Raw genomic sequence first — 20,429 nt, 5'->3', positions numbered from 1 at the left:
CTTTATGTCTTTAAGACATTCCTGCAGTTTAACTAATTGGTGTGTGTTATCTGGCTTCATGGACAGATAGAGCTGGGTGTCATCTGCATAGCAGTGAAAATGTATGCTATGTCTTCTAATGATACTGCCTAAGGGAAGCATGTATAATGTAAACAGAATTGGTCCTAGCACTGAACCCTGTGGAAGTCCATAATGAAAAGTAACTATTGCGTTACTTTAAAACGTTTAACCCTCTGGGGTCCAGGGTATAATTGGCCATTTTTAACTACTTTTGATTTTCCCTCCACATTTTCCCTTTAAAAACTATTTTGCCTTGTTTGGTATCATTCTTTTCGGCACCACCTCACGTGTCTGAATTTACAGTTATGTTTTCATTTTGACATACTGTTAGGGGTGGGCGATATAAGCGATATACGATAGAAACGATATAAATTTGGCCAACGATAGAGATTTTGACTATATCGCTCTATCGCGATAGCGCATGTTGATGATGTCACAAGCTGCGCCTGTTTTGGTCGAAAGCATCGCAGAGGCTAAAACCATTATCATCTGCAAATTATAGCGGGCGACAGTCATAGCAAAGAGATGAAGCACTTTTGAAATATGGGGAAAGCCAAAAACTGCGCTTCCTCCACTTCTGTAACATTGATTCATTAATGTTGAATTCTCTCGCAGCTGCTCTATTCCCTAACCTCGTATTGTGGATGAATAATCTCAGTTGTTTTCCTGACTGAAGTTTGGCCCGTGTATAGCATCCTGCTTTGCGATTACATTTGTCCCTAACCACCAGAATCCCTCACGTTAACTTTTATCGAGTGGAAAAAAAGTTGCCGTTCATCCTCCAGCTTCACTGTGCTAATGTTATGCTAACATAGCTGTGTCGCTAGCAATCACGTAGCACAACATTATATTTTTTAAAAAAGTGTGTGTGTTAGTCCCCATAGGGAAATAGTTCCTCTGCATTTAACCCATTCACCCAGTGAAGCAGTGGGTAGCCACCAATGCAGCGCCCGGGGAGCAGTGTGTAGGGACGGTACCTTGCTCAGGGGTACCTCAGGGTAGCCGTTCAGTGGAGTCGAACCCCCGACCTTCCGATCATGGGGCTACCACTCTACCTACTGAGCTATCCCTATATACCAGGTAGTGCAACTTCAGTAACCCTGCAAACGCCACTGCTGTTCAGTTTTCTGTCTTCATTTATGTTGGAAGTGGTAGCAGAGCTATACGTTTTAATTAGTTTCAAAAATATCTCAGTCAGAACATGGTATGAAATGTTTAGGTGTAAACTAGCGAGCTAACTTCCTGTTAACTTCTAACTCCGTTAAATTTAATAAATTTTGTTTTCATGGATGCCTGGATGTAAAACTTAATTGTTACACCCGATAAAGCAGCAACGCTGATGATTTAATTAAAGATGAAAGAATGTTTAACTCTTAGTGTTCGTTTGACTTCGGGACCTGAAGGGATGGAGTTTTGGACCCAGATTACTCCGCGAAGCTCCTCACTACTAGTGATGTGTCGGTCGCGAACGAAATGGCTCTTAGAGCCAGATCTTTGACGTGAGCGCTGTGAGCCGGCTCCTTATCGCGAGCCGTGGGTTTTGTTTTGTTTTTTTTTCTCTCACCCTCTCTCTTGCACTTTTTTTCCGCTTCACTCCGCATGCCAGCCTTGTGGTTTGCGCTGGGCAGAGGGGGGAGGGGCGGTAGTTACACTGGCAGTAGCACAGGAACAGAGCAGGAGGGAGAGAGAAAGAAAGGAAGCCAGGAACAACAACGTCACATTAGAAAGGTATAGTAATCATCCACAACTATTTTCAGTTGCAGATGATAAAGGATTCAGAAAGTTTATTCATGCGGGCCCATATGACAGAGAATATGCATGTTCTTTTTGTTTTCATATTGTAATTTATATTTAATTGTGTTGTGGTTTGCAGTGTTTTGTGTTGTTTCACATTAAATTTGTTTAAAAGGAAAAAGCTGAAAATTTAAATAGTTAAAAGTTGAATTTTGACTAGTTGGTTTTTGTATTATATGATTTATTTATTACATTTTATGTGGAGTGAATGAATAAAAGTATATTTACGGTGGCCCATAGAGACAAAGCACGTACAAACTCCAAAACACGTAAAAACTCCAAAACACGTCCAAAACACAACAGAAGCGCTCCAGGATGCTAGGGCGCCGTGTTGAGCTTTTGTTTCCTAGTGGCTACACAAGCCAGCAAGTACCAATGACCGGATTTGGTGTGTGGTAGTAACAGGTAAATTAACTTTTTTTTAAAAATTATTTAAATATATATGAGTGCTTGTGTATAAATACACAAACAATACACATATGCTTTCAATTGTGTAATTTAAGTGATCTAGGTAGCTCTGTTTTGGAAGTTCAGTTAAAGCTAGAAATGTGTTTTGGAGTTTGTACGTGCTTTGGAATTTGTACGTGCTTTGTCTCTGGGGCCACCACATATATTTATATATAAACATATATAAATAAAACCACTTTTTTTTACATTAGTAATTCCTTTTGTGCATAATTTTATATTATTGTTAATAATAAATTAATTAAAGCAACAAAAAAACCTGAAGAGCCGGTTCAGAGCCGAAAGAGCCGGTTCTCTAAAAAGAGCCGGAAATCCCATCACTACTGGGGAACACCTGGCACAAGGATGCACCACGGTAAGAACCTGGTTGAGGCAGATGGCCCCGCCCTCCCTGAGCTTGGTTCTGCTGGAGGTTTCTTCCTGTTAAAAGGGAGTTTTTCCTTTCCACTGTCACCAAAGTGCTTGCTCATAGCAGGTCATCTGATTGTTGGGTTTCCCTCTATAGGTATTTTTGTAGGGTCTATCTTAAAATATAAAGCACCTTGTGGCAACTATTGCTGTGATTTGGCGCTGTATAATAAAATTTAATTGAACTGAATCGGTAGAGGAACTGTGATCTTTTGAGTGATTATTAAGGAAATGTTTGGCTTGAGTCCTGCCATCCATGTTGATGCAACTTTCCCTTGAACCACCACTTACTACCTACCTAATAATTGTTGCAGACCATCTACACCCTTTTATGGAAACGGTTTTCCCCGATGGCTGTGGCCTTCATTGTTTGCCAGTAAATTTTTGGTTTCATTTTAAAATTTTAGTTTTAACTCTTACATGGTGACGCTCCCCATTATATCTCTGACCTGCTGAAACCTCATGCTTCTTCTCGTGCACTTAGGTCTTCAGGCCTGAGGTTGCTGTTGACTCCATGTACTAGGCTCAAACACATGGCGATCGGGCTTTTCAGGCAGTGGCACCAAGGTTGTGGAATTCTCTTCTACTCCCTTTACGCTGTACAGACTCCACTGAATCTTTTAAAAAACAGCTGAAGATATTTCTATACAGACAAGCTTTTAATTAATGTGTAGCACAGAGGTCTAGTGGCATCCATGCCTCAATGACAGCAGCAAAAGGGGGACCAGGACCAAAATTAGGCTGGTGGCTGTAATGTCATGCATGATCGGTGTGTGCGTCTATAATGTGACTTTTATACTCTCAAACATTTACACCTAAAGTTCACTAGGGAGCAGTGTAGGCAAAGAAAATGGTGCTGCTGAGTCAAAGTGTTTTCGTTTCTTGCTTTCATTTTCAGCCATAGTTTAGTTTGTTTCTGTCTGGACTTCTGTTTTTACCTTCTCTACACAAGTTCTGTAAATGTGGTCGTTACTTCTCTCCAATAATTTTCTGGGGAAATATCTGCACCGTCCAGTGTTTAAAGATGCTCAAGATATGTTAATGCTATAGTTATCACATATGTAACAGTTTCTATAGTTCTAAAGAAGAATGAAAGATGCATGTCTAACGTCTCAAGTCAGGTGAGGTGAATGAATACAGCTGCTATTGTCGGAAGGTTGTTGGATTTGTTTCTCTTCAGTGTATTAATAGATCGCTCACACCACTAGTTCCTGTGTCGTTGCAGCACATCTGCTGCCACTTCCAGCAGGTTGAATAAATGCTTTGTTTTGCCTATAACCTGACCATTATCTGTTTGGTACAGCTTCAGACGGACAGGGTGTCGTCTGTGTACATACAAATTTGTCTTAGAACACAAAACTGTGTTTATAGAGGACTAAAATGTGCATGAACATGAGGGTGAACATAAAAGAAGAGGTCATGAGACAGAAGGAGGGTTTTTTCACTCTTTTGCAGATTCGTTACTGCTGCTCATCAAAACCGAAGCCTGGGAGTCTTGGTAACTCCACAACAGTTCGATCATTGTTTTGACGACAGTAACACCCCCGTACATTCCAGCATTGGCTGCTGGACCTGAAGTCATGTCAGTTAAATGTAGTTTTCATAAATGCACCACCCAGAAACAAATGTCTCCCTCCTTCCAGGATATTACAGCTTCTGTTTGGCTAATCAAACACTAAGCCTGTCATGAGCTGGCAAGAAAAGGAAGTGACAGGATACTCGTACTGCGAAAGAGATCCATTTTTCACCCAGTTAATGGACGGCTTTTAGAACCGCAGTCATGACATTCATGTACAGTACTTCCCGTTTGTTTCCAAATGCCATGGCAACGCTTGAGCAAAGAATAAAATGTGTGGTTGGTTGTCAGTGCCAGACAGACGGGAGAGGAAATACGTTATTTTTTTCTTTTGACATTTTAGTGAATGAGATGTTTAAGGCTTGAGAGAGAGAGCACTCTGAAATGGATAGAGATGCTTTCTTCGTAAACATGAAATAACTGTTGATGAGTGAGTATAGGGGTGGGATTTAATAAGTTTTCTTCGTCCCACTCCTTTTTCAGGCAATTTTTGTTTTTTGTTTTGTGCATTTTATGTTCAATATAGGTATTTGTTGTGCCTGAAAATGAACAAATAAATGAAATGAATAATACTAATTTACAACTTTTTAAAAATAAATATTATTTCTGGACTCTATTGGAGTAGCTTTACATAATTCATATGCATCATATACGGGCCTCTTAGACTAACTTATGATGGACTAAGGTTGCTGTCCTCATTTTACTTCCCACAACTAATCATGCAATCCTCTCTGACTGCTTTGAGCAGGTCTTACTGTTCCGTTTGAGTGGTTCAGATCATATATCACTGACAGGAAATTCTTCTTCACCTGTGGAGATCAGGTGTCAGTCGAGACACTTCCTGTGGTATTGCGCAGGGCAGTTGTTTTGGTCTGCTACTTTATCGGACAACATAATATCTGTTGCCATAGTAGCAGAGCTATATGACTCTGTAGCTGCAGATGACAAAGACTACTAACTTCTCTAACTCCCTGTTTAACTGACATTAGCCAGTAGCTGACCAAAAACTTTGCAAAATGTTAGGAACACAGAATGGAAATATATCTGAGGCATGCGGGCTCAATAATCCAATAAGGATTCGCGAGTGGGAGAAAATTCTCCCACTGAAAATGTTATGTCCATATGGACAGCTTCAGTTTCTGGGAGTCTTCTACTTGGTCTAAAACCCAAACATAAACTGATCATTTATGAGTTAGGAAAATTAGCTAACGGGGTAAAACCACAAATTAGTAGTCTTGGAGATATTTCACGTAGTGACTTAACCCTTTAAGACCTACCATAGAACCAAGTTCGCCAGAGCTTATATTATATTTTTACATGGTGTGGAGCCATTTTTGGGAGCATTTCAAGTTGCTATACATCAATACAACCATTATAGCCCAAACTTTAATAATATGTCTGCATTAGGTGCATAGTAATTACATAAATTGCAAAAAAGTGCAATAAACTACAAAAAAATTGAAAATCGTTTTTGTTTTTTTAACATATATTTCTAGTTAGAGAAATTTAAGAGGCTTATCCCTCAAAACTGTAAATACAAAAAAGTTACACAAACTAGTTTCCCACCACAGGAAATTTATTTTGAGTGTCTTCATAGTTTTATTTTTGAAATACACCAATTTTTATATACTGCAGGAAAAACGAAAATAAATATTATAGTGCAAATTTGCAAAATAACAGCATATGCATCAAAATAAACTATTTCCAGCAGTGCAATATGAGTCTTAAGCATCCCAGAAACGACACAGAAAGTCATAAAGTCAAACATAACTTTTTAAAACACATAACAAGTAAAACACAAGCTCATAAGGCCCCGATCGTAAAAAACTACATTTCCACAAAATGACGTCACTTCCGGTTTCGGGCAGGTCATGCGGTCATGTGATAGTTCGCGCTGATGGACGTAGGAAGTGTTACAAACAGCTGATGGATCGGCGAAGCGTGTTTCTGGAATATCATGTTTTTGTTGCTGCAAGTGATTTTTATGCAGTTTTTGCAAAGCTATATGTGGAAGGAAACCGTGACTTAGGACAAGCTGATGGCATAAGATGTAAGTACAACTCCTCCGGTTTCATATGCAAAAAAAATTATTGCGCTAGCTTACTTGGTTGCAGAGCTACCGGGATTTAAAAATAGTTACACAAAACAGAGCGTGCCCGCTCCGATCGGCTGTAAAGGGTTAAGGGTTAAACACCACTTTAATTTCACTACCAAGGCAGTCTTTCTGAATCGCAATGAGTTTGTTCTTGTATTTATTTCTAGAAAGCTGGATAACTGCAACATTATTTCTGGTGCAGCTTATTCAGAACTGCCACGTTACACACAACTACATGACTAAACAAATAATAGCGAGCACATCACTGTAGTTTCAGCAAAATAGGATTTTTCCAGTATCCTACAGAATTGATTTTAAGTACTCTTACACATATACAGAAGTCTAAATGCTCAGTTTGTCACTTTATATCCCAACTCACCCTCTCAGATCCTCCACTGCCAAACATTTAAGACATCAAATAGGGTCATGCCGTCTCGAATCAGCATATTTCTAGAACATTTTCTGCTCAAATGTGAGAGCAGAAAACTAAAACTGTTATACTCTAAAGTTTGGACAAATATGATGATTTCTGTATATATAAAAAAAAAAAAACACCCAGCACGCCCCTGCGGGCGGTTTATCCTTCAAGCTCGGGTCCTCTACCAGAGGCCTGGGAGCTTGAGGGTCCTGCGCAGTATCTTAGCTGTTCCCAGGACTGCGCTCTTCTGGACAGAGATCTCCGATGTTGTTCCCGGGATCTGCTGGAGCCACTCGCCTATCTTGGGAGTCACCGCACCTAGTGCTCCGATTACCACGGGGACCACCATTACCTTCACCCTCCACATCCTCTCGAGCTCTTCTCTGAGCCCTTGGTATTTCTCCAGCTTCTCGTGTTCCTTCTTCCTGATATTGCTGTCATTCGGAACCGCTACATCGATCACTACGGCCGTCTTCTTCTGTTTGTCTACCACCACTATGTCCGGTTGGTTAGCCACCACCATTTTGTCCGTCTGTATCTGGAAGTCCCACAGGATCTTAGCTCGGTCATTCTCCACCACCCTTGGGGGCATCTCCCATTTTGACCTCGGGACTTCCAGGTTATACTCGGCACAGATGTTCCTGTACACTATGCCGGCCACTTGGTTATGGCGTTCCATGTATGCCTTGCCTGCTAGCATCTTGCACCCTGCTGTTATGTGCTGGATTGTCTCTGGGGCATCTTTACACAGCCTGCACCTGGGGTCTTGCCTGGTGTGATAGACCCCAGCCTCTATGGATCTTGTGCTCAGAGCTTGTTCTTGTGCTGCCATGATTAGTGCCTCTGTGCTGTCTTTCAGTCCAGCTTTGTCCAGCCACTGGTAGGATTTCTGGATATCAGCCACCTCCTCTATCTGCCGGTGGTACATACCGTGCAGGGCTCTGTCCTTCCATGATGGTTCCTCGTCTCCCTCCTCTTTCTTGGGTTTCTGCTGCCTGAGGTATTCACTGAGCACTCGGTCAGTTGGGGCCATCTTCCCAATGTATTCTTGGATGTTCCTTGTCTCATCCTGGACTGTGGTGCTGACACTCACCAGTCCCCGGCCCCCTTCCTTCCGCTTAGCGTACAGCCTCAGGGTGCTGGACTTGGGGTGAAACCCTCCATGCATGGTAAGGAGCTTTCTTGTCTTTATGTCAGTGGCTTCTAGCTCCTCCTTTGGCCAGCCTATTACCCCAGCAGGGTACCTGATCACGGGCAGGGCGTACGTGTTGATGGCCCGGATCTTGTTCTTACCATTCAGCTGACTCCTCAGGACTTGCCTGACCCTCTGCAGGTACTTGGTGGTTGCAGCTTTTCTAGCGGCCTCTTCATGGTTCCCATTCGCCTGCGGGATCCCCAAGTACTTGTAACTGTCCTCTATGTCTGCAATGTTGCCTTCTGGTAGTTCAATCCCCTCAGTTCTGACTACCTTCCCTCTCTTTGTTACCATCCGACTACACTTCTCCAGTCCGAACGACATTCCAATGTCATTGCTGTATAGCCTGGTAGTGTGGATCAGTGAATCGATGTCTCGTTCACTCTTGGCATACAGCTTGATGTCATCCATGTACAGGAGGTGGCTGACAACTGCTCCGTTCTGTAGTCGGTATCCGTAGCCAGTCTTGTTAATGATCTCACTGAGGGGGTTCAGGCCTATGCAGAACAGCAGTGGGGACAGAGCATCTCCTTGGTAGATCCCGCACTTGATGGTGACTTGTGCTATGGGCTTGGAGTTGGCCTCTAGTGTTGTACGCCACATCCCCATTGAGTTCCTGATGAAGGCTCTTAGGGTCCCATTGATCTTGTACAATTCTAGGCATTCCAGTATCCAGCTGTGGGGCATTGAGTCATAGGCCTTCTTGTAATCAATCCAGGCAGTGCACAGGTTGGTCAGTCTGGTCTTGCAGTCTCGGCTGATTGTTCTGTCTACCAGTAGCTGGTGTTTTGCGCCTCTGGTATTCTTGCCAATTCCTTTCTGTGTCCCGCTCATGTATTGACCCATGTGCCTGTTCATCTTAGCCGATATGATGCCTGACAGGAGCTTCCATGTAGTACTGAGGCAGGTTATTGGTCGGTAGTTGGAGGGGACCGGTCCCTTCTTGGGGTCCTTGGGGATCAGGACCGTCCGGCCTTCAGTTAGCCATTCCGGGTGTCTCTCGTTAACTAGCAGCTGGTTCATTTGTGCTGCCAGACGCTCGTGGAGTGCAGTCAGCTTCTTCAGCCAGTAGGCGTGAACCATGTCGGGCCCTGGTGCTGTCCAACTCTTCATACTGGAGACCCTTTCTTGGATATCTGCCACTGTGATGGTTACTGGACCCTGTTCAGGGAGGTCGCTGTGGTCAGCCCTCAGATCCTCTAGCCACTGAGCATTGCCGTTATGGGTTGCATCCTTCTCCCATATGCTCTTCCAGTATTGCTCCGTCTCCAGCCTTGGTGGTGCTGTTCTCTTATTGTTCCCTTGCCACTGAGAGTACACCTTTGCTGGTTCTGTGGAGAACAGCTGGTTTATTCTCCTGCCTTCTATCTCTCTGGTGTACCTCCTCAAGCGGCTGGCCAAGGCTGTGAGTCTTTGCTTGGCAGTTTCCAAGGCCTCAGGTATGGACAGCTTGCTGTATTTCTTATGCACCTTATTTGTCGCACCTTTCTGCAACTCCGTTAGTTGGCTAACCTCCCTCCGTGCTACTTTGATCTTGCCCTCTAGCCTCCTTCTCCATGGAGGGTACTGCCCCTTGTGGCTGTTCAACTTGTAGCCAAGCATCTCACTGATCACTGTTGCCGTATTGTAGATCAGCTTGTTAGTGTCGGTAATCGTGGTTGTAGGTATTGCCCGTAGTGCTGCATTAACATCATCTAGCAGACCTTCTGAGGGAACTTCACGTAATCTTGGTAACCGGCTACGCGGGATCCAGGTTTCAAGCTTGGCCATGATCCTATTTTTCAGGTCAGTTCCTCTCGCACTCAACGATCCTTCTCCTATCGCACTTGGGGCTATGTACCCAATCTCGGGTGGGGGTGATGATATCTCCCCCCTGACCTGGCGTCCTGACTCCTCCTTGCCGTAGCATTTGTGTTGTACCTCGTCAATCTCTAGCTGTGAGAGCAGTCCCTTCTTTCGAATGTTGGAACACTGAGCTACTAGTTGTTTCGCCGTCATTGTGGATGTTGGGTATCGAAGAATCCATAGGTCCCTCATCCTATTCATGTAGCCCCTTCCGCCGGGGTTACTTGCGTAGTAGCATTCCAACAACGCCCTGTTTTCGTCTCTTGCCCACCGATGCCTTCTTGTTCCAGTAGCCCACTTTTCGTCAGGGTGCCCTGGTTCCTCAACACCTGACGCGGACCTTGTTGATCCGGGCGACGTCCGAGCCGGCATGCCTTCATATTTATCTGTCTCGCTCATGTCTGCGGTAGGCTTGCTTAGCATAGGGGGTCGCTCATATATATATATATATATATATATATATATATATATATATATATATATATATATATATATATATATAGCACGAAGGAGGAAAACATGAAGCTGGAGATGTACCAAGGGCTCAGAGATTAACTCGAGAAGATGTGGAGGGTGAAGACAACAGTGGTCTCAGTGGTAATCGGAGCACTCGGTGCAGTGACCCTGAAGCTGGGCATGGTGGCTCCATCAGATCCCAGGAACAACATCTGAGATCTCTGTGCAGAAGAGCCTCAAGCTCCCAACCCTCTGGTAGAAGACCCGAGCTTGTAGGATAAAGACCGCCTGAAGGGGCAAGAGGGGAATTTTGATCTAATTTATAAACACATATTAAATGGTCCATTGATACACTCAGGGAATTTTTTCACCCATCTGCCCATCTGCAGCATTTTTGAACATGCATATCCCGAAAGCGACTAAATATGAAAACCAGAAGAGATTTCTGTAATTTAGTACAGATATATAAATAAATATTTCAGTCTTGGCTGCTTGGGAAAGAAACAAAAAGACATTAAAGCCGCCTTGTAAGGTCCCATTTTTGAGCACATTTCCTTAATAAAACAAAAAAAGGTTAATCATAGTGCACACATAGTTTTCTTTGCTTTCATAGTGACTGATACTATCATGTTCATTTTTGCACAATACAGAATTCTTGAGTTCTTTCCAAAATGTTATGTGTAACCAATGAATAAATGAATGATCCTTTCCTGCTCAGTCCTATAAAAACTACATTTGTTATCATTTAGAAATCTCAACACATTCACGTGTTCTATTTTTTTTTTTTAGAACCAATTCCTTAATTTTGTTTTTAGCTACAGTTTCTAAATGAACAATGTCTATAAATTGCTTGTGTTAATAATTTGGTGTCATACAATTAAATACTGAGTTTTTCTTTCAGTTCTGGACCAGCGCTCTGTGTGCCTGAAGCTTTAGTTAGCATCTTCAGTAGTCGTAGTTAGAAGACTTTGTGGAGTGTGAGGAGGAATAGAAAGACATTTTAATTTATCTAACATGTGGCACTGTGTGTCCACTGTTTTTATTTAATTTTTAGCTTGGAAAACATAAATCACTGTGCGTCAAATAGTTGAAATGGGTACGTGTGCGTATTTGAGTGTGTATGGAGGCAATGTGTCTGCTTTTCTGTGGAAAATTTCCCAGAGTGGTTTTGACTGTCATTTTTTCCCCAGTGCTCATTTTCCAGAGCTGAACTTCAGCAGAGGCCTGTGTTGGAGCTGTGGACTCAGTTTCAGATGAAGCTCGGGGAGATGACTACACTTTTTTTTTTTTATTGACGTGTCAGTCGTCACCTCCTAATCGACACTCATAACAAACCTTTGAACTTCATCAACTTGCCTATATTTAGATGCTCACAGATGTTACACAACGAGTTTGAGTGTATTATGCCTGAAGTTGAGACTGTGTTAATAAGAAAATAACGATGTGTTGAAGTGTACTAGATGTTTAGAGGTTATGTCAATAAAAGAGCAGCTGTCCTCCTTCAATAGTAGATTCACTATTGTGTAAGATGCATACATAGGCCTGTCTAATACTAATACAATTTATTACTATGCAATAATGTCTGACACACGTCAGTATCTTTCTGCAAACTGCAAATGCTGTTTACGTTCTGAGCTGAAACTTGGAGAAATGCAGAAAGTAAAAACTGAGCCTTACCACTGCAACCTGTTGGTCTGGGGCATGGCTTATGTCAACAATCTCTGTGTGTTGCATTGCACTCTTCACAGTTTTCACTACTGCTTAGTGAGCAGTTTCCAGACAAGTTGGCATCTCCTGAGGCGATCTGACCAAAAGGACCAAAGCACGGTTTTCATTGCAGCTTTGTATATCTTATTGTGACTGTGTGCTAGCTGCTAGAAACCTCCAGCAAATGACTCAAGGTAGACAAAGACAGCAACTGACTGTTGAAGATTTTACAGTATTTAAAAAGAAATGGCAAAAGTTAGTGAAAGTGCAAAATGAAAGAAGAGGAAGAGTAATCATTAGACTTTATGCAGAGTTTGTGGATAGCTGGAAAGCAGACAAATATGGTGATATTGATTTCAGATTACAGACAATGTTTGAAAAATTTCTTTAATGAAAAAAACATTCTTGCTTTATTGTCACATGATAGAAAAAATTAGATAATACGGCCAATAACGAGTGTCTTTTCTGGTAGTTTTTCACTAGTAACTAGTGCGGATGTTTAGCCATTGGAACAACTGGTGTGTGGTGTTCAGTATCATTTTAGGTTATGCACAAGGCCATTAGTTAAATAGTCTATAATAGTAGTATTATAATAAAACTTCAAATAACAATTAAAACCTAGTTACAAAATAAACGATAATCACTGTGGTTATATCGTCACCTGTTGAGTTTAGCATGCACTTAAAGGTACTTTCATTATATTTCATGCGGAGACTTTAAAACAAATCCAAAAAACAAGATCTCACGATGGCGTCCTCGTTTGCACGAGGAAAATGAATGCATGATATAATCTTTCAAGCATCCCACAGTCAGAGATAATCAAACCTAGTTTTGAGCATGCAGCTGAGCTGAAGGTTGGAGGAGAAAGAATAATTAGTTGCAGCTCTCTGACATCACACAACTCCTGCAAAAAAAACCCACACTGCTTCCTGTACTGGCCCTGTGCATTTTCCCTCATGATTACTCTCACAAATCTTCACATATTTTTCTGCGTCACGGGCTAAATGAACATGAACACTTAACAGGGCGTCACATCCATCCTCGGCTGCAGGTGCCGTGTGATTATTTCTCTGGAGGGAAACCTAGCTCGATCTGAGTAAGACCTCTGTGTGGTTCCTGGCAGAGTGGCCTCTCGGATTCCTCCGCATGAAGACGCTGAGCTCCAAAAGACTCCTTGCTGAATGTAAACCGAAAGCCTTTCAGAAACTCAGATTCAGCCAACCACATAACCCCCTTAAGGCAAGCCAGGCTGCACTCGGACTGAGCAGAGAAAGAACTATTGTGTACGTCTCTTTTACAGCGTACTCGGAACAAAATGAACCAGCTAAATTGTTCGGAAGAATTCATTGAACATTTTGGTATTAAAGTTTGGTTAGAAGGATACAGTACTATCTTTGTTTTACTTGATTCATGGGAGTCAAACTGAAATTAAAACAATTAAGTCTGACCCTGGAGAGCTTTTATTGCCAGGCCTTAAGTTAGACTGACATAACGTCTTGTGTAATGGTGGGATTTGTGCGTGTGTGTATACACTAAGAGTTTTAAAACTAGTGTCCCAGATTATTATGACAGGTAGCTGCTGAAGCATGAGCGTGTGAAACCCTCACGGAAGTCCCCCTGTCAGTGTTACATAACCCAGGGAGACGCAGAGCCTCACATAAAGAGGATTTATTCTCTTAAGCACAGAATGAGCAAACAAAGCCAACTGATTTATCGCCACATAACAATAACAGAATCAGACCCTCATTAGTTTTACAGCCATAAACTGTAAGGGTGTAAATATAGGAAAATGAATTCCTGCAAGCTCTGACAGGACCACAAGCAGAATGATAAAGGTAATGACTTGGCACCTGCACAGTGGGCAGAGATGAGCCTGTATTTGACCCTTCTAACACAGAGATGTACTTTAAATCGTGTGTTGACATGTGGGTAAACAAGGCGTCAATATGTGACCGGCTAAAGTCGTACTTTTTTGTTTCCTGAAACTCCAAAACTTGCAAAAAACAAACAAACAAACAAACAAAAACTTATTAAGGGTTATTTTACTGTTTGTGTTTTACAACCTTTTAACCTGAAGATGTCACTGTCTATAAATAGTCACTTGTAACACACGGTAAATGATTAAACTCGTAATAAAACTCTGTGCGGTTTACAAGAACTCGGTGATCGATCTCAATCCACACAGCGTCACTGCCACGGTCTAAAGTCGCCAACACTAAAAGGGGGGTGATTTCCCTGTCTGACTGAGCAGGTCATACCCCCAGGCTTGTGAAATGGGTGTTTTCCCCCTCGTGACTGAGATATTTACCAGAACATGGTAAACTGTTTGTTTGCAGTTTATGCTTTTGAAAATGTTCAATAAACTTGATTTTTCTGATGCAGTTTCGAGAAGCAGTTAAGAAAACAAACATTGGAAGTCTTGAAAGTTATTTCTTTGTGGTTGCATCATTGCTTTGGCTGGCTTTTATGCGTGCTGCATCAAGCCTGACTAGCCACTTAAAATATTTGATTATTTGAATATTATACTGTCAAAAACTGGTCTGAGTTTAGCAAAACTGTGTCACACTCTCATGCTTGTTTTGTAGCTCTAGAAGATAACTGGTTTAGCTTAGCATGCAGCCTGCAAGCTAACCTAAATCTAGTATAATAGGTGAGCAGGAAAACACAACATAAATGGGAATTTAATAATAATAATAAAGGATTGCATTTATATAGCGCTTTTCGGGACCCCTCAAAACACTTTACAATACCACTATTCATTCACTCTCAAATTCATACACTGCTGAAAGCAAGCTACAGTTGTAACCACAGCTGCCCTGGGGCAGACTGACAGAGGCGAGGCTGCCATATCGCGCCATCGGCCCCTCTGGCCAACACCAGTAGGCGGTAGGTGAAGTGTCTTGCCTAAGGACACAACGACCGAGACTGTCCGAGACACCCAACTCTTGAGCCACGATCGGTTATTGTTATAGTACGTAACTACTAGGGGTGCAACGATACACAAAATTCACGGTTCGGTTCGATACTTTGGTGTCACGGTTCGATATTTTTTCGATACAAAATAAAATGTTCATGCCTTTTTAATTTGTCATTTATTAAAATTATAAATATATATTTTAACTCAAAAGTACAGTTTTTAAATTTAACCCTAACCCTTGTGCGTGTTTTTTATTTTGACAGCGAATGCGCACCTGCGGACCACTTATGTGCAGCCCTGGTTATTTAGCTCGTCATATTGCAGCCACAGAAATTATTTTGTCCATGAAACCATAAAGCTGCACTTTCTTTTTGCCTTATAGTCTGATTTGTCATAACTTCTCCGTTTTGTGGTAAGCTTTTCTTTGGCTGTCACTTCTTCACCCTGACCTGTCTTATTTGGCTCAGCAGAACTAAAATATATATACTGCTGCTTTTACACACGCACTCACATAAGCTCAGCGATTCTCTGCGCGATCAACCTCTCACATGTTTAAGCTTGCTGCGGGAGATTTCACTTGTCATGTTTGCATAGTAAGCTAACGATTAATAAGACGATGTCAGAGGAATTGGTGCGCAAATTATCATCACTCACCAATCAGTACTGTCGCTCTCTATACACAGTTCGCGTGATTGCAAAGTGAAAGCAAAAAAACAAGCGCAAATTCAAACGCGATTTCAATATGTCACATATTGACAGTGGCTCACCGATGCCAATGACATAATTACCCAGCTACATTTCCGAAAGAATGCAAAAGCATTGACATATATTTTTCCTTCCTACAATAGCCCGACGGGCAGGGCAGAGATAGATTTTGGTAGCCCGACTGGAAAAATCGCTAGCCCCGGGACGTCGGGCTAGCGATATTGCGAGCCCGTATCTGATTGAGGAATCACTCATCTTTGGAAAAGAGAATTTATTACAGAGAAATGGCTCTTTCCAAAATAAAAGCTATACTATCCGCTTCTTCTGGGCTATATTCTCAGCAGCATATTAAACATATCAGGTCCCCATAAGGAGAATCGTGTGCTAACGGCTGTCTAAATGACTCGGGTAAAGTTTGTAGCATGCATGCTTGTTGTTTTGTCTTTGCACTAGGATGATGTCGGTGTAAATGTGCAGTCATATTCGTTGTGTTCCCGCTAGTGCTTTCAGGTTAATCTCGTTAAAATGACCTTAACGCCACAACACGGCAAATCTCCGTTAACGAGCTACCCCTGATAGCCCCGTGCATGGGGCTAGACGGCCAACACGTTAACGAGCTAACTGCGATAACACACTAGCTCCCACCCATGTAATTGAGCATTGCGTGGCACATCCAACATACTGTTTTACTTTAGTCCATGATGCGCTTACCTTCAGGGTCATACGTCACATGAAAACCAAAATAATTCCAAACGCCAGATCTGAATGAGGGTGGGAGAGGTTCAATTTGCCTGTTGCAAGGAGAGCTTAACTTCTGTCTCGCTAGCTTGCCCTGCGCTCTTCCTTCTGACGATGCTGTCTGTGTGGAGCGCTCAGTGGATCTGCGCTCGACAGTGCAGCCTAGGCGGAGTAGTCGAACGCAGATTCACTGAGCGCTCAATACAGACAGCATCGTCAGAAGGAAAGTTGATAAAATAAATTACAAATGTTGTATTGTTCGATACATATGCGTACCGAACCGAAAGCACTGTATCGAACGGTTCAATATCGATACGAATATCGTTGCACCCCTAGTAACTACCTGCAAATCCTCACAGTTGTCATGTGACTGTGTGACTGTTCATTCAATCAGTGTTTGAGATAATGCAAGCGAGCAAACATTTCCACATTGATTGACTGTCAGCTGACGTTTTTTTCTCTCGATGTGTAGTTCCAAATTCAAAGTTGTGCTGATCTCAATGTGACCTTGTCTTTAACACTGTCTGAACGTCCTCATTAACCTAACCCCCCCCCCCCCCCCACACACACACACACACAACCTTAATTATACATAACTTGAGGCCTTGTAGCAGTGATTCCACTACATGAAAGTGCTGCATGTAGTTTGCTAGAAGTCGTGCTAAAAAATATTTTTCAGTATTTCTGAATTTTTGCTCAAAATTGCCACATTATAATCTATATATAACCTGTTAGTGTTTGCCACACTTCATGCTTATACTCGCTTTGCTTAGCATAGCAGTAAATTATTCGTACACAGTGCAGGTATATGAAAGGGCCTGTAAAGAATTTAAGCAGGTGAGTACAGTGCAGTATGTCATGAAGCAATAAATTAATTACAGACCAAAACTTTTGTTTTTCTTTTGTAATTTTTTTTAAATTTTAGATCTGGCTTAAAATATTTGCATTTGATTCTTGAAATGAGGCATCTTAACTAAAGACATAGATGATGGGTTCACCTTTCAGTGGCAGAGGTTGCTACCTGTTCAAAACAAGAGCTTCATTGTTTTGGGATTTTGTGAGTTTCTAGTAAATCAGTACAAAGAAATCCGATCAGGAGACGATACCAAAAATGTGGAACTGGGTGTGTGTTGGATGCTTTCCCAGTAACTATTGATGTCAAATCTTTGCATCTAACTCTCTGAAAAAATAGACAGGACACTGTGCTGTATTGTTGGCTGTAGCCTTACAGTGATTCCCTGCAGAGATACAAACTGTTTGCCTTTTCATCGCGTGCCACATAAAGCAGTTCAAGTGAAAGATTTAATGACGGTGCTGAGTCATTTTAATTAGTAGGTACAATAATTATATCTTCCCTAATCTCAACACTTTCTCGGCCTTCCTCCTGTCCACTCCCCTCCTTTTCCTCTGCTTCCTTTTTTCAGCCCAGTCTTGGCAAGCAAACAGACATCATGAGGTTTCCCAGAGGTCCGGCTCACGGAAATGCCAGTTTGATTCATATTCTGTTTGGAGCGAAGATAAAGATAAAGGTACTTGAGTTTATTTAGCGCACATTTCCATATCTAATACCACCCATTCCTGACCGCCCTAAAAGAAACCCGCAACACCATTACAGCTAAGAAAAAACAAACAAAACTGAAGTTGTTTTAATATTTTTGCAGCTGGTGAGGCCACTGCTATGTTTATAATTACGTCACACATACCATTTAAATCCCTCTGGTTAAGAGAATCTTGTTTGATTATGATACGGTGATGTAACTGGGAGGAAGGCGTTGAGTTATACAAGCTGACATCATCTCTGTGTAGAGATTTCACAAACTTTCTTGTTAACGCTTCAGTCGATGACAAACTGAAACCCTCCCCGAGGCAGGTGCACATCAGTGAAGCCATTTTTATTATCACTGGGTAAAAATAAACTACTCACAATCTGAATCTTTAGCCTGCTGCCATGAGACACAAAAGTGAGACCCTACTTATTTTCTTTGATATATCTTATTGATTGCCACTGTGTTGCTATGTGACATGCCCAGACTTTGCTCAGGGCTCAGATCTCAGCTAAAAGTTTGTTTGGTATTATCTGTCTGTGTGTCTCTGAGATTTGATGGATTGTCTGTTGGAGGGTGGGGGAGGTCCTGTGAGATTGAGCTAAGACAAATGTCTTTTTGTCTTGACAGTTCACAGGATAAGAGAAAGCTATGGGTATTAGGGCTTTATTATAGAAGGAGTGGCTGAATGCAAAGAAATGTTTTCAGGATAATCCTATTCACGGATGAAGAGATTGTAAAAAGGTTGACATGGTAATTACGTCATGATATCAGGTCTAAGTTAAGCTCTATAACCCTCACTAAGGTGATGCAAAATTAACGTCTTGGATAACACTCTATATTCTGAATTGTAACCAAGCTATGTTTGATATTTGAAACATGGTGCACAGACAAAAACAAAACTACTTGTTGACTCATTGCTTCTGAGGCTGTTTTGAGCTCACAAGCAATTGAATTAGTTTGTATCTGGTAAAAATTTATGTCATAAGAATTCTGTTATAAAAAGCATCCTTACTAAATTAGATTAAGCAAGGCACATACACACACATACAAAGAGTCATAGTTAGCATGGTTAAGATGTCAGTGGAGTTTTGCTCACCATGGAAATTATATATAACCTGGCATAAGATGTGTTTTTTTAGGTTAGTTGACAATATAAGAATTTTTAGATGAAAACTGAGCCTTTTTTAAATTTCAGACTCCAACTTTGTCAATCTCACTTAAAGCTGGACTCAGTACTTTTGTGATGCACTCATACGCTTTATGAGTGCAGCTTACTAACCAAGCTTGCGAGTCTCAGCTAAAAACTCTACTCTTACGCACAAATACGGTCACTTTTCGCCTCAAACAAACATTTTATAACCAAAATGCCAACATTATGGAGCCCCACAGGGGACATGAGAGAAAAAAAATTAAGACGGACTTTTGCAAGATCTCGCAAAACTTTTGCGAGATCCCGAGTTTGTTTTGCGAGATCCCGCAAAAGTCCGTCTTAATTTTTTTTCTCCCATGTCCCCTGCGGGGCTCCGTACAACATAGAGGTTTTGAGATGCAGAATTTAATTTAAACTTTAACGTTTGGAGCTATAAGGTGGAAAAGGATCGGAAAAGAAATCAGGATCCTGTCAGGAAAATGTGGATGTGCCAAATTTTTACAAAGAAAGCTAAAGCTAATCATCACCTTTCTCATGACTGTTCCTTCTTGTAATAGTTTAAAAGAGGTCAGAAAGTTAATGCCAGTGTTCATAAAGCCAGTAAGCAGAAAAGTCATATCTGTTTCACATTTTGCGTCAGACTAAATAGTTATTCCATTGAATCTCTCCCAGTGGGATGCACTGCTCAACTGGACTCCATTTCTGCTCTTATAAGGATGCTTGTTGTGAACTTAGCCTTTCTAAGCTGAATACAGAGGAGAATGATGAAGTGTTTGTGTGCAGAGATCAGCCAATCTCCAGCAGCATGCCAGATTAGGTGAAGTCAGGAGAAACATTTTAGGGACACATTTATGTGTTAGTTTGACCGAAGGAAAAAATAAAAAGTAAGATGTCTTTAAAATGAGATCACTGCGGGAGTCTCCCTTACATAGCCTCAATCACTTGTGTGTCCAGAAGCACAAAATACTCAGGAAGATCAGAGTGCTCTTTCCCCCCGCTTATGTAAGAGCCCTGCATCTGAGCCAAGACCAGAAGTTTGATGCTCCTTAAGAGGCGGTGATCAAGCTGCCTGCTGTAATTTCAGTTTGTTTCCTTCACTCTCTCACACTCGTTTGAAGTCATTACTGCTCATACTAAGACCTTTGTGAACCGTGCAATAACCGTGAGTGTTTACAGAGCAAAAGATCAGAGAAAGGACTGAGCTGAGCATAAAGTTTTTATGTGTTACTGATGTCTACTGTAGCTGTCATGTCAAGGCCATCCATGCTGGTGAATGTTTGCCAGGACAGATAAAATGAGTCTTTTCACATCCCCCCCATATACAAGGGCTATATCCGTTAGATTAGTTACTAA

The 20,429-nt window shown here is 41.7% G+C and overlaps 1 protein-coding gene across 2 annotated transcripts in view; it reads left to right on the top strand.

Annotated features, from left to right (window-relative positions):
- Window positions 1-1,514: 1,514 nt before the first annotated feature.
- LOC309697618 (uncharacterized protein) overlaps window positions 1,515-20,429 on the top strand; it is an 88,861-nt gene continuing 69,946 nt past the window's right edge. For both annotated transcript variants that reach the window (XR_014273867.1, XM_082519675.1), the window contains exons 1-2: window positions 1,515-1,788; window positions 17,804-17,908. Coding sequence is in view for 1 of the 2 variants with exons in the window: in XM_082519675.1 (XP_082375801.1) it covers window positions 1,660-1,788; window positions 17,804-17,908 (234 nt within the window). In the remaining variant the exon portion in view is untranslated. The remainder of the gene's footprint in view (window positions 1,789-17,803; window positions 17,909-20,429) is intronic.

This window comes from Aulonocara stuartgranti (assembly GCF_965226115.1).
Source record: "Aulonocara stuartgranti genome assembly, chromosome: 20".
In the NCBI taxonomy this organism is placed as follows: Eukaryota; Metazoa; Chordata; class Actinopteri; order Cichliformes; family Cichlidae; genus Aulonocara; species Aulonocara stuartgranti.
This window is presented reverse-complemented; position numbering and strand designations above follow the sequence as displayed.